Here is a 13400-nt window from a genome sequence, read left to right on the forward strand (position 1 = left end):
GAGCTTTCAGCATGTGAGGCCAGGAAGAATCCATGGACTCTGGAAGATGCTCTGGTTCATCTTTGACACCCCTGGGGGTTCTCAGCTCTGTGCTGATACATAGCAGGTTGTCCATGAATGTTTGAGGCTGACAGATTCTGAGCCAGGGAAGTTGCTGGGACTGGCCACTTGCCCCGCCCACCCCTGTCCCTGTATCTAGGTCACTGGAGAAAGGAAATCTGATAAACCCATTCAAGTTTCATAGCTCCTCCCACCCTCCTCAGTTACTTGCATTTTCAATTCAAGTCAGAGATAGAGGCCTGAGTCTTAGTTCAATAGCAGAGATTTAGTCCACTTAGTTCAACAAATATTAGGAGCTTTGGAACACAAAGAATACCCGTAGAGGAATAATGAGGAATATTCTCCAGCCCTTTCCTTTCACAGATGGGGAAATCAAGACCTGGAAGAAAAAAGTAACTTGACTGGAGGAGGAAAGGAACTTGCCCAAGGTAAGAGAACAGAAGGTAGCCTGCATTCAACCCCCATGGCACCCCGATTCCACTCCATCGCTATCTCCCCACTAACTGCCTGTGTGCATCATGTCCACACGCTGGCTTTCCTGTGAGAAATGACCGAGCAAGTGGTGTGGTCTTGGCTCTTGGAGTACAAGATGGGTCGAGTCGGGGAGGCAGGCAGAGGAAGGCTGGTGCATACATATCAAGCACTGAATAAATAGAAGTTGCCTTTATAGAACTTTGACTTAGTCATTGTCGCAACTGGGAAAACTTCACCCCAAACCAGGCTCCGACTCTTCTGCTTTCTTCTCTCCTGAGTCTCCCTCTTGCTAGTCCTTTTCTTCTCCCTTGTCCAGATACTCCTCCTCCAGGAAGCCTCCCTGACCCTGCAGCAAAACCCACGGTTGCATATTGTCATAATCACCACAGAGGCAGGTGGACTCTATCCAAGTTTTGGTTCAACGTCAAAACTGATGACGCCACACACATGTCAAAAAGGAATGAAAAGTTTTATTATTTACATAATTGAGGTCTCTGGGGGAGGAGGGCAGGCCTCTTAACCAGGTCCGAAATAGCTTGAGAGCCAGGAAAGGAGATTGGCCCAGGATTTTTACTGGGTTAGGGAGTAAGGTCAGGGTAAGCATTTGTGCAGGAAGAGTTTGCATGGTTCAAATCTCCCATGGACGCCAAAGGAGGGAGCACAACACCCATGCTTTCTCATCAGCTTGTCCAGGTGAGGGGCACAAGAGGAAGGGGTAGAGGTGATGGCTTAGAAGCTGCCAGCAGTCAAACTCCAAAAACGTGACTCAGACTCCTCATTACAAATGTTATTCACATGCCCTTGTTTCTCTCCGTGTGTCTACATTTCTAAATGGGTCACTTCTCCATGGGGAAGAATTGATATGATGAAGTCGACTGAGAGATGAGATGGAGCTGTGGATGATGTCACTGAAACTAGAACATTTCGGACATTTGGCATGAACTTGGAATTTCTCTTTCTGCATCTCTCCAGCCCAGAGGCCCTTCCAGTCTCCAGCACTCCCTCTACCGTTCCATCTCCCCCAGATCTGTCTGACACTCCCCCACATTCCTTAGCTTGGGCCCTCCCTCTACCAGGCGTCCCTGCTCCTGCTCCTGCTCCCACATTCCCTCTGGACACTCCCCTGGAATGGAAAAACCATCCCTCATCCCTTTCCTGCTCTCAGCCCCAGGATCGGACATGCTGGTAATTCCTGTTGGGGATGGCCAAAGAGATAACGCCTGGCATGGAGCCCTTCTGTGTCATCACGGGGTTCTTAAAGCTATTTCAGGAGGGACCCCTGCCCACACTGAGTGTCCACTTTGGCCCCTGAGCTCTTGGCTCTGTCTGCCTCCCTACGTCTTGGAACAAGGTGGAGGAGACAGCAGCAAGCCAGAAAAAGATCAAGATAACAGTTCAACTTTCAGCCCAGTTAGCTTCCTGTTCCTTGACCCCCAGATGTCTCCTAACCCCTGGAGGCTCTGGGCCACAGCTGTGGACAGACCACGGAGAGAGGCTGGGTGGCTCTGGGAGTCACAGCTTGGGAACAAATGCTATCCTAAGGGTTAGACAGGGATGAGTGTCCTCTCCCCAAACACCACAGAGAACGCTGTTATCGCAGCTGTTTCTGTTTAGGCACATCTGGCTGCCTGACCAACATCTGCCTGGAGTCTGTCTCTTAAAGACACAGCTGTGGTCACTGGCTTCCAGTCCTAACTCTACCTCCCATGAGCTGCGTGATCTTGGACATCCAGGTTGCCTGGTAAGTCAGATGAGGTTGATAATCCTGACTTCACAGGGAGGCCGGGAAGATGAAATGAGAGTCTGCATGTGAAATGATTCATCAGCTGTAAAGTTTGGCCTGAGTCCTTCCCCGGCTCTGATTCTAATTTTGTACTCCTAATTCTTTATTCTTTTCCTTAAAGAGGGCTCCAAATTGTACAAGCTTCAGGCCCCACCAAACCTAGATCTGCCCTCGGTATTGCATGAATGTTATTAGTTTAAGTGGTTAAGAAGGACTCTCGAGTCAGACAACACAGGATTAAAATCCAAGCTGTGTGGCCTTGATCAAGTCGCTTAACCTCCTTGAGCTTCAGTTGTCTCATCTTAAAATAGAGATGACACCCAAAGATTGTTGCGAGAATGTAATTTAATAATATTTGTAAAGCACTTAGGGTAGTTCCTGCTGCATAAGCACTTACTACATGGTAGTATTCTTATTATAAACTCTTAGACATAGAGGCTCTAAAGTGAACTTCAAGGGAGTGCGTGCTGAGGGCTGAACTCCTGGACCAAAATAAGAAACTTCTTTTCGCCTAGTGAAAAGAATTGTCAGGGGAAATGGGTCTCTGTATCGCAATAAGAGAAATCTGAATTAGACTCAAGAAAGTACATAGTGACTTTTTAAAAAAATAAATAAATTTATTTATTTATTTTCATAGTGACCTTTTGAAGTTCCCTTTCAGTTGATTCTTCTGCGGATAACCGGACCTTCAGGCTCCGCCCACCTACCTCCAACTGGCACCACCCACTTACACACCTGTGGGGGCTGGCGTCCCTGCCCAGTCTCCAAACACTAGGTCTGAGCCTGAGTGGGAGGAGGAGAACTTTAGGATTCTGCGAGGCTGGCTCTTAGAAGCAGTGGATGAGAAATTGTGTAGTCTGGGCCCAGTTCCCTGGCCACGCAGGACACTCTTAAGAGAAGGGACTCATTTCCACATCGACGGCCTTACAAGGGAGATCAGAAGGCACAGCCTTTTGGGGAAAGCCTTTTGTTGTCTTGTTGTTAATTATAATTATGGCTGCTTGGTTATTTACTACTGCTAAATATTTGGCTTTGCTGAGGGACCATTCTCAGCTGGGATCGGGGGCGGGTGGGCAGGAGAAAAAAATCTCGATGAGGACAATGAAGGGGCCGATTCCGAGGAAAAAGGCCCAGAGACCGCCAGCCGCCTCTCAGGAACTCATAGTGTGGTGGGGGCGAGGTGGGCTTTTAAGTCAGAGGCGCGCGGTGGTCGGTTCCCAGATGTGCCAACGCCGGGTCTCTCCAGTTCGGCCGGCGGCGGTGGCCACGCCTGGAACGACCTTTCCAGCATCAGTAGCAGCCGCAGCAAACCCGCCGGACAAATCCCACCCCGGGCCCCATGAGTCCAATCCGTCTTGCTTGAGAGGCGACGCTGCTCGGGAAGCAAAGGGCGGGGAGGGGAAATCCAAGCCTTTGGGGGCTCCCGACAGGTGTTTGGGGGAGAGGGCGGAGCCGTAATAGAGAGGATGAGGGAGGGGCGGTGCTGCCCCTTTAAGAGGCGGTGGCCGAACCGGGACCTTTTCTCTTTCCCCGGAAGGAGAGCGAAGCCGCGGCTGGGCGAGCAAGGTGGGGAGGTGCGGAGCTGGGCTTTGGGAGGCGGGGCGCGCGCGGGGGGGTACCCCTCCCTTCGGTCCTCCTTGCGGTGGACGGGTCTGCCTGCCCAGATCCGCCGCCCAGCGGGGATCCAAGGCATCTGTGCGGCCCGGGGGGCTCGGCCGGGACAAGCTAGGGGCACGGTGCCCGGGGCGGGTGGGCGGTGACCCGACGCAGGGCAAGCGGAAGAATAGATTCGCGGACCTCCGAGGGGAACCTGAGAGCGCAGACCTTGAGCGGACGTGAAACCGGCGCGGTCCGGGGGCCGGGAACTGCTCAGCGCTGCAGGGCTCCACGGCGCTGCCCGCCCGAGCGTTTCCAGTGGCGCGGGGAGCAGGTGAACAGGTCCTCGCTCACAGCTCCACGCCCTCACGCGCTCTCGCCCCGGCCTCCGCTCCCGCTTGCAGCCATGGGCCCGGGTCTCCGCCTCGCCACCCGCGTCCCACGCCAGATGCTTTGCGCGCTGGCCTTGATGGTGGCCGCTGGCGGCCGCATTGCCTCTGCTTTCAACCTGGACACCCAATTCCTGGTGGTGAAGGAGGCCAGGAACCCGGGCAGCCTCTTCGGCTACTCGGTCGCCCTCCATCGGCAGACGGAGCGGCGGCGGCGCTACCTGTAAGTGAGGCTGGCGGGGGTGGGTTGGGAGAGAGAGCGTGTGTGTGCAGAGTGCGGATCCGAAGCTGAGTCCGAGTCCTGGCCCGCGGGCTTCCGGGCCTGATTGCCGCTAGCTCCTTCGCCTGCTGAGTCTTGGCGGGAAGTGGAGGGATTGGGCGTGGGATGAGGGGCAGTAATCATTGGCAAGTGTTGACCCAGCCAGAGGCTGTCTAGACGCAGCCGCTCGTCCCCTTTAAACCTCTCTGGGTAGCAGAAGTGGGGTTCTCGTTCCTGAGCCTCCTTCCATTCTGAGAAATAAGTACCTAGAGTACCGCATGCCTCTTCTCTCCAGGGCTGGGAGCTTGGGGAAACTGCAAGTGGATAAACACCTAGTGGATCCCCCTTCCCTGTTTTCTAGGAAGAACCTAAGGGCACATGTATTTAAGCCTGCTCCCTTTATACCTCGCATTTAGTCTGCGGCCACGCTGCCAGCCACACCCTCTGCAGAGCCAGACTGGAGGGCTTCTCAACCCGCTTGGCAGTTGGGGTGAGGCGATGGTGGTGGGGCGAGTCTTGGCGTTTGGAGCTGTCCAGGAGCTCTCTCTGACCCCTTGAGGGTGGGGGAGTAGAAGAGAGAGGAAGGTCTTTCCCAATTCCTGCTTAGTCTCCTTCCCCCGCACCTCCTGCACCAACCCAGCAGTGACACCCTCTCACCAGACATCTTTCCTGCATTCCACAAATTCATGTTGAATCTTCAACCCTGAGTGTGTTTGTTTGGTTTGAAGAGGGAAATGGTGTTTTTCTCTTTCTTCTGTTCTCCTTCCCCGACAGCTGCAAGGAGAAGGAGGGGAAGAGCTAGGCATAGGGAAGAGAGGGGAAGGAGATTGCATCCAGCTGCTCCTGCCTACCCCACCCCCACCATACACACCCATGTCCAGAGGGGCATGTCCAGGTTTCAGATGTTTCTCTGCCATGGACTCAGTATTCTGAGGTCAGCATTTGGGAAAGAGGACACCTAGGGAAGGTGAGGCTGCCCCAGGAGGGAAGGAGTTTAAGACAGGTCAGGCAGGCCCCGTCACTTTAGGCTGGATGACCAGCCAGACCTCTGCTCCTACCTGGTGTCTGACCCGGTTGAGCAAGAGGACCTTGTCAGAAAAAGGGTGTGTTGAAACCTCTCCAAGCTCTGGCTGGGGCCTGCAGAAACTTGAGGAAGCTTGGAATGTCCAAAGTCCAAACTCTGCCCCGGCCTTGGCTCTAGCCCTGCTGGCCCAGCCCCTGTCCAGTCTACCTACCTGAACTTGGCCTCGATTCTATCTACCTTCTGCCGAGGCTAGGGCCACCACACCCTTCCCAGCTTGGCTCCAGCAGCTGTGGTCTGGCCTTGGCCAACCCTCCATCTTTTGGAGACCCTAAGTGACCATCAGCACAAGTTTCTATATTGATGCTCTTTCTGCCCCCACCCAAAAAAAGATTTTCAGATTTTTCCATGCGGAAGCTGCATGATATAAGGCAACATAATGTAGAGAAGATTTAAAAAGCAAGAGGAAATAATGGAAAGCTGGAGTCAATAAAGGATCCTGCACCACCACCACCACCTTAGCTATGTGACCTTGAGCAAGAAATTTCCCTTCTCTGGGCCAGTTTTCCCTAAAGAGGGGCTGGACCTGAATCTATATTCTCCTTCTCCGTTGCCCTATAAGAGGCAACTTGGCATTGTGGAGAGAGAAGAAGCTCCAAGTTTCTGTTGCCAACTTCCTATCTTGAATCCGTCACTAATATCTGAGCCTTAATTTCCTCACCTGTCAGGGGAAGGAGAATGGGGTGATAGTGGGGCTTTAATAAGTTAATGTGTGTAAAATAGTCTGCATATGCCAACACAGAGCTGACGGCTCTTGTGCTAAAGCCGGAACCTGGATGCACCCTCACCTTCCCATGGCCTTCAACCAAGATGGCTGAGCAGAGGGCTCTACTTTTCTTCCTGAGCAGGTTGAGATGGCATTAGGCCTGCCAAGAGCCCAGAAAGTTCTAAAACTAATGAACCTTAGAAAGGCAAGTTGTTCTAGATAGAGTTCGGAGTAATTCTCTTGGGTATCTTCAGTCCTTCCCAGGGTTAGTTCTAGATCTTGGCTCATCTCCTCACCCCCACCATCTCACTGAATTCTGCTCCTTGTCCCTTTGGGAGAGCCAACTGGCCCAGCTGGGCTTAGCTGCAGCCAGCTGTGTAGCCAGATGTGAACAGCTGCCCAAGTACACAGCTCAGGGGAACGAGCAACTCAAGTTGCAGTCTTCAAAGTCCCTTTGGAAAAAGGGGAGGGTTCATGGTCCTGAAAAGCTCTGCCTGGGGTTCATAGGTTTTCTGGAGGTGCAGGGACCCTTGAAAGTATATATAAAATCATGTGTGTTTACACAGTGTTCTGGGGGCAGGAGGAGGGGAGAGTATAGCTTTCATCAGATTCTCAAAGAAGGCCTTATTTCAGAAATGGTTAAAAACCCAGGTGTGTACCCTCTTTTCTCCCTATCACCTCCATCTCTGGACTGGGGTTCCCTGCCTACAACATCAGAGGCTTACCCCAACCCAGGCCCCAGTTTCTCAGTCTCTGGGTGTGGGAGGTGAGGAGCAGGGCAGAGGACCAGTGGGGAAGCCGAGGGACTATTCTTAGGACTATTCCTAGGACTATTCACTGACCCCCTGCCCCCAGCACCTGCTCTTTATTCCTTCCTGGGAATCCACGTGTCCTTGTCTGGCCTGACCTTGTGGGCTATGGGGGAGATACCTCTGGGGCCCTCCTTTCCCTTTTGTCTTTGCCTGGCAATGAAGGTTTCTGGGAAGCCTGGGGCTGGGGTGGCTGCAGCTCCTGGAAGATGAGGTCATACCTGAGGGAGGCAGGAACTAGGATTACCTGCTGTGCTCTCCTAAAACATGTTTCCCTGGGCAGAGCAGCCACCTGGCAGCCTCCGAGGCTCGTTCCAGAGGAAATGGGAAGAGCAGCTGCGGCTGCAGGCAGAAGGCCTGCGTGCGTCGTGTCCTTTTCCTCTCTCCAATGACGAGTTCAGGCCAAGGAGCTTTAAATTAGGTGGGAGTCAGGGGAAGCCTGATCTTTCAGAAAAGTAAGTGAAAGGGGCTTGGTCAGAGCTAAACAAAGGAGGAAGAGGATGTCCGTCGCAGCAGGAGAAATCGAGATTAGATGACATGAAGAATGCCCTAACGGATCAAATATGAAGAAAACACTAAGGAGCACGGGAGAGGGGAAGAAGTGAGAAAAACAGCCTTGTTCTTTTTTATCAAAGTCTTAGGCCAAGGCTTCTTTTCCCCGTCCCCTCTCATTCTATTGCTTCTTCCAGCTTGTTGCTCTGGTTCTAGGGCTGAGTCACCAGAGGAGAGAGGGGGCTGGATGGGCAGCAGGGGAAGTAGGGGGAGGACAGAGAGGGCTGCAGTTTCAGCTACCATAGGAACAGCCTCTGGGGAGTTGGCTAATTCGGGCAGCGGAGCTGGCACAGAACTGAGATCTAGGCATCTGAGAGCTGACCCCACCCCAGCCCTGGCTCAGAGCTGGAGCATCCCCCTACCCAACCTGCCTGAGGTGGAAGGGTGCCCTGAGGAATGACATGTGGGCCAGCTGGCCTGTGTGCTAGACCCTCTGGCTCACTCCATGTCAACTGAAATCTTCCCACTGGAGCCACCCCAACACCCCCTTGAGGTGAGGAGTCTGGGAAGTTGACTTTTATAGACTGTTTCTCTGAGCATCACCCCACCCTAGTGCCCCCAGGGGAAACTTCTTTACTTTGGGGTAAGCCAGCCTGGAACCCTGCTATCCCTGGGTCCCATTCCCTGGCCTCTTCAGATTCTACTGCTTTCTATTTGACTGTGCCATTAGCTTTGAACTGCCTGGAGAAAAGTGATGGGGCAGGAGTGAGGAAGCGCTTTTCTAGAACTCGGAGCTCAGGGGGCTCCCCAGAGGCCAGGAGGGGCTGTCTGGTTGGAGCCAAAGGAGAGGATATAGAGACAGCTGTTTGAAAGCCCTTAAGAGGTCATTTTGCCCCACCCTCCTACCTTCCACAGGGGCTCCCTGCCCACCTACCCCAGCCCAGCCAGACTCCAGGAGAGGTTTGATCTGATCTCCTTTCTTTCTTGCTCCAAGAGCTAGGCAAAGCCTCACACCTAACCCCCTCCCTTCTCATTGCTGCTGGTAGGGTGGGCTCAGTAGTAGTCTAGAAGGGGTCAGTTTTTAGACTCTGATCTGGACCAGACCCAACAGCAGGCTGCAGAGTGCTCATTTGCATGTTAATTTGCATTGTCTTTGCATATCAGTGAGGTCTCTCCCACCCCCTGGATTCTCCCATACCTGGCTGTGGCTGAAGGCAGCTGGACCAGACCCTCTGCTTACCCGCCTTCCCCCATCCACTCTCAGTCCTCTGGCTGTAGACCCATTGGATCCTGGGCTGGCAGCCAGAGGGCCTTAAAGGGCCTCTGAGCAGTCCAAGTTAGAACTAAAAATACTCCAGGGGGGTGAGGGTGGGGGCTCCCAATGGAATCTCTGGGGAGGGAGGGGCCTGGGATTAGGGCACTGGTCCTGCCCCACCCCAGTCAGTAGGCACAAGATTGCTGCTGGGTGAGGGCCGGGAGGGTATAGATGATAAGGAAATTTATTTCAATCCAACTGTCATTCATACCCAGCTCCGCCTGCTTGGTTCCCCAGGAAACTTAGAGGAGGGGTCCCTCGACTGACTCCCTCAGACATCTTGGGCAGGGCAGAATCAGAGGCAGCAACACTACTGTTGCATGGCTCCCCCTGGGAGGCAACCTCTGGGCTCCCCAGGGACCCCTTCCCCACTGAGGGAGGCCTGGACCCACCCCTTCAAGGTCATTGTAGCTAACCTGCAGCCTCCACCTCCAGCCAGATCTGAGCTCTCACCCTAGACTGACTCTCTGCCAGGGCCCCACCCCCACCTTAGTGATAACCTGGTTTCCTTAGGCCTTAGAAGTGCTACCATGTCCCGTCCTCTGCTCCCTCTAAAAAATTGGACTAGTCTGTTAGTTGCCCTCTCCTCCAGATTCCCTAACCTGGTGGGACTGAAATTGCTGGGTGCCTGGGAGGAGGTGTGGGGGTGTGCTAGGGCCAGTCCTGGTGCCACAGGAATCAGACGACAGTGCTCACGTTGGCCATGGCTTCGTTGTCAGAAAGAAAGAACCCATTGCTCCCAAACAACCCTAGAGATTGGCGGGACAGCTGCTGTCCCCATTTTACAGATGAGGCACTCAGGGCTCAGAGAGGGAAATGAAATTTCACCTCGAGGCAGAACAAACCCTAGAACCAGGCCCTTAGGCTCCCAGGCTGAGATATTTCTTTCCCACAGGCTGTGGCTTCCCTCTCTCACCTATCAGGCATGCCAGGGGTGATGGCCAGGGGTAGTCAGGCAACAGACTCACCAGGCACCCTCTCCAGGCCAGACAGAGGGTGACTAACCAGCCCGGCTGCCACACTGGCCCCCTGCCAGCCCTCCTGCCTAGAACTGCTCTGCTTAACAAGGCTGCACCCCTTTTCCCAAGAACACTTCCCCAGGGTGAGGGCTAAGCTGAGATGTGAGGTGCGAGCAGGGATTTCACCCCCTTCCCAGTACCCCCAGGCAGTGCATTCCTGACAGCCAGTGGGCGGAGGCACCCAGGCCCCAACATGCCCAGGGCCTGGCCTGCCCACTCCCTGCAACCCTCACTAACAGGAGGTGTAGGCGGGGCGTAGCTCGGCACTTTCAGACTCTGGCAGGAGGCCCAGAGCCCAGCTTCTGAGCTGGGAGCCTCAGGGTGATAGTGTTGCTGGGCCCAGATGGAGGGGTTCCTAGGAGGTACCTGCCATCCAGGAGGCTGAGTCCATCAGGATGGAGGAGGTGGTCCTGGCAGAATGCCCAGAACTGCAGAGGGATGATGCCGAGAGAGCAGGAATGGTAGAACAGGATTCTCAAACTAGGGTGCACAATATTTGGGGTGCATGTTAAATATGCATGTTCCAGGGCTCCAACCCCCAGATTTGATTCAGATGGTCTATGATACAATGGGGAATTTGCCTTTTTAACACATATCCCAGGGATTACTGATGCAGGCGGTCCAAAGACTGGTTTTTGAGATATTATTTTAAGGCTGATCCCCTGCCTTCCTGTCCTCTAGTCACTTCCTTGGTATGAGATGGGTTACCAGGGCCCAAGCACCCTTGTAGGAACTTGTAGTCAGTGTCCATAAAGATGGACAGGCTGGGGACAAGGTAGTAGTCCTCACCCATCCCCACTCTCATACCCACCTTCCAAGAACACTGCCCTAGGGTCACATTGTCCAAAATGGCAGGTACCCAGTCCCACCAATCACCCATGTGCCTGTGTTAAGGTGGCAGTGGGAGATAAACATCAGTAAGAGCCCAAGCCTCCTAGACCTAAGTCCTCAGATAGCCTAGAGAGGAAGGACCCGGGTTTCCAACATCCGACGCCATCCCACTCCTTGTATGTTCTCCCCCAGGACCCCCTGTAAGTTAGACCCTGCTCCAGAATTCCTCCAGTTCTGCTCTCTTCAGGTTTACCTTCATCTCAGAGGCCAACTCATTCCTTTCAAAACCCAGATCTGCCCATGTCACTCCCTTACTTAAGATCCGTCCATGACTTCCCCAAGACCCTTCGTACCCTGCCTTCTTGCCCCTCCCCATGTTCCCAGATTCCAGCTGTATCAGGGCCCTGCAAATCCCTGAGTCACCCTGCTTGCTCATGCTTCCTGGCCCTTGAACATACCGTACTTGTGCCTGAAGTACCCTTACTCCCCTTCTTTACTTGGTGAACAGTGGTCATCGTCCTGAGACTCAGACCAGGTCCTCTCTTCTGTGGGCTTCCCTGACTGCCACTCATGCAGAATCTGGGCTGGTTTGATCCCTGCTTTCCTTTCATGAGGCACTGACTGCAGGTACCTGCTTCCTTGCCTGCCTTCCCCTTCACTGGGCACTCCCGAAGGGCATGGGCTGGAATCTATTTGTCTCTGACCCCAGAGCCTGGCTCACATAGCCCGGCACAGAGCAGATGCTTAGTAAAGGCAAGTTGTTTGAAGTGGGCTTTGGAGAGTCTGAGCCCAGGCCCCCCCTACCTCCTTGCCCCTCAGGCTCCTGGCTGGTGCCCCCCGGGACCTTGCTGTGCCTGATGGCTATACCAACCGGACCGGTGCTGTGTACCTGTGCCCACTCACTGCCAACAAGGACGACTGTGAGCGGATGGACATCAGAGAGAAAAGTGAGGGGAAGGGGCTGGGGATCGATGCTGGGTCAGGAGCCTGGTGGAGAGGGTAGCACAGAAAGAAATGGTCTGGAGGAGATAGAAGTTTCCCTTCTTGTCCATCTAAGAGGGAGTCCTAGAGGAGAGTGGGACCCTGTGGGATTTGTGGACCTCAGACTGTGACGGGCTGGGGAGAGGGAATAGGGAGGGCTGCACTGCTGGAATGGAGTACCCAAGAGGGACCAACCCCTGCCCTCTGGAGGCTCCAGGCAGTAGGAGGATGAGGTGCCCTGGTTCATGTTCCCTCCCATGCTCACAGGTGACCCTGACCATCACATAATTGAGGACATGTGGCTGGGGGTGACTGTGGCCAGCCAGGGCCCTGCAGGCAGAGTCCTGGTAAGTGGGCGCTTACTGTCAGCACCCCCCTCCTCCAGCCCTCTCCTTCATCTCCCAGGAGCTGTGAAGGAAAGTGTTTGGTACATGAGCTGGGGTCTTGCAGATGTCCATTTCTGTGGCTGTCTGTGTCCCTTGCGTATCCTTCGATCCTTCATTTGCGGGGGTGGGGTGGGGGGGAGTGTCCAGCATAGCCTGGGTCCTGTCTGGATCGCCCACTTCCTCCCTACTCACCCTCACCCTCATTCTTGCAGTGCTCACCCTTCATGGGAACAAGCTGAGGGAACTTCAAGGAGGAAAGGGCAGACAGGGCCTCAGGGCCCTGCAACGTGGTCTTGATCCTTACTGGGAGGCTGGCTGGTGGAAGAAGCATAGCCCTGCTGACCCCAGCTCACCCGGATTGGGTTTGGGGCCACTCCCTGCTGACAGTCGTCACCTCCTGCCCACATTGCTCAGTGCCAGCCCCTAGGGTGTCAATTTCTGAGTCCCAGATAGACAAATATTTTTCATTTTTAAATTGATATAAAATTTACATATATCAAAATGTACAGATTTTAAGTGTCAGTGAGTTTTGACCAATTACATACCCGTGTATGTAATTCATTAAAGAAATAGCATATTTTCATCACTCCAGAAAGTGTGCCCCTTCCAATCGTCACCCCATAGCCAGCACTGCTATGATTTGTCACTTTTGAACACTGTTTTAAGCTCCGAGTTTGCATCAGTTCACTGAAAACACCTTTTGTAGACCCCTGTTATGGATGGTGTGGGTATTAGAACCTGGGTCCTTCAGCATCATCTGCTCACCCATCCATTCATTCAATAAGTTTTTAGTGAGCACCTACTGTATGCCGGTTCTAGGAACTTAGTGGTGATTCAGGTCAGGCTTGGCCCTGTGTGAGTGATGCTCACAACTGAAAGGAACACAGAAAGCAAGCCCACAAGACCTAGGCTTGGATTTTGCCTGGCCCCTGGCTGTTTTAACAAATACCCTATTCTGATTGATTTGCCCAGTAACTACTGAGCACCTCCAGTGTGCCAGGAGAAGCTCCGAGAGAGACAGTGCAAGCAGCCTAGTGCTTAACAGCTCAGACTTCAGAGTCGGACAGCCTTGGTTTGAACATTCTCTGCCTCTCTAGAAGTGAGATCTTAAGCAGAAACCGTTTCCTTGTGCCTCAGTTTCCCTATCTAAAATGGGAAAAGTAAATGTCCCTACTCCATAGGGTTGTTAAGGAGCTTAAAAGAGTTAATATGTGAAGAG

The 13400-nt window shown here is 53.5% G+C and overlaps 1 protein-coding gene and 2 long non-coding RNA genes across 6 annotated transcripts in view; 2 read left to right on the forward strand and 1 right to left on the reverse strand.

The window, feature by feature from the left end:
• Positions 1-266: 266 nt before the first annotated feature.
• Positions 267-3325, forward strand: LOC120588940 (uncharacterized). Its single transcript, XR_005649346.1, has 3 exons — positions 267-488; positions 2149-2275; positions 2955-3325. It is a non-coding gene; the product is annotated as an uncharacterized LOC120588940 (long non-coding RNA).
• Positions 3326-3747: 422 nt separating this feature from the next.
• The window catches only part of ITGA3 (integrin subunit alpha 3), a 28790-nt gene continuing 19137 nt past the window's right edge, over positions 3748-13400 (forward strand). The window contains exons 1-4 of one of the 4 annotated variants that reach the window (XM_039846286.1): positions 3748-3883; positions 4318-4525; positions 11634-11761; positions 12063-12142. In XM_039846286.1, the coding sequence (XP_039702220.1) occupies positions 3784-3883; positions 4318-4525; positions 11634-11761; positions 12063-12142 (516 nt within the window). In that variant the 5' untranslated portion in view covers positions 3748-3783. Of the gene's footprint in view, positions 3892-4317; positions 4526-11323; positions 11442-11633; positions 11762-12062; positions 12143-13400 lie in introns of those variants that run through there. The other 3 variants (XM_039846288.1, XM_039846287.1, XM_039846289.1) reach the window with 3 other exon arrangements.
• Positions 4524-6310, reverse strand: LOC120588939 (uncharacterized). The gene is made up of 3 exons (XR_005649345.1): positions 5433-6310; positions 5219-5335; positions 4524-5114 (listed from the first exon to the last, which is right to left on the reverse strand). It is a non-coding gene; the product is annotated as an uncharacterized LOC120588939 (long non-coding RNA).

The sequence above is a fragment of the Pteropus medius genome, unplaced genomic scaffold, assembly GCF_902729225.1.
Source record: "Pteropus medius unplaced genomic scaffold, Ma_sr-lr_union100, whole genome shotgun sequence".
NCBI classification, from domain to species: domain Eukaryota; kingdom Metazoa; phylum Chordata; class Mammalia; order Chiroptera; family Pteropodidae; genus Pteropus; species Pteropus medius.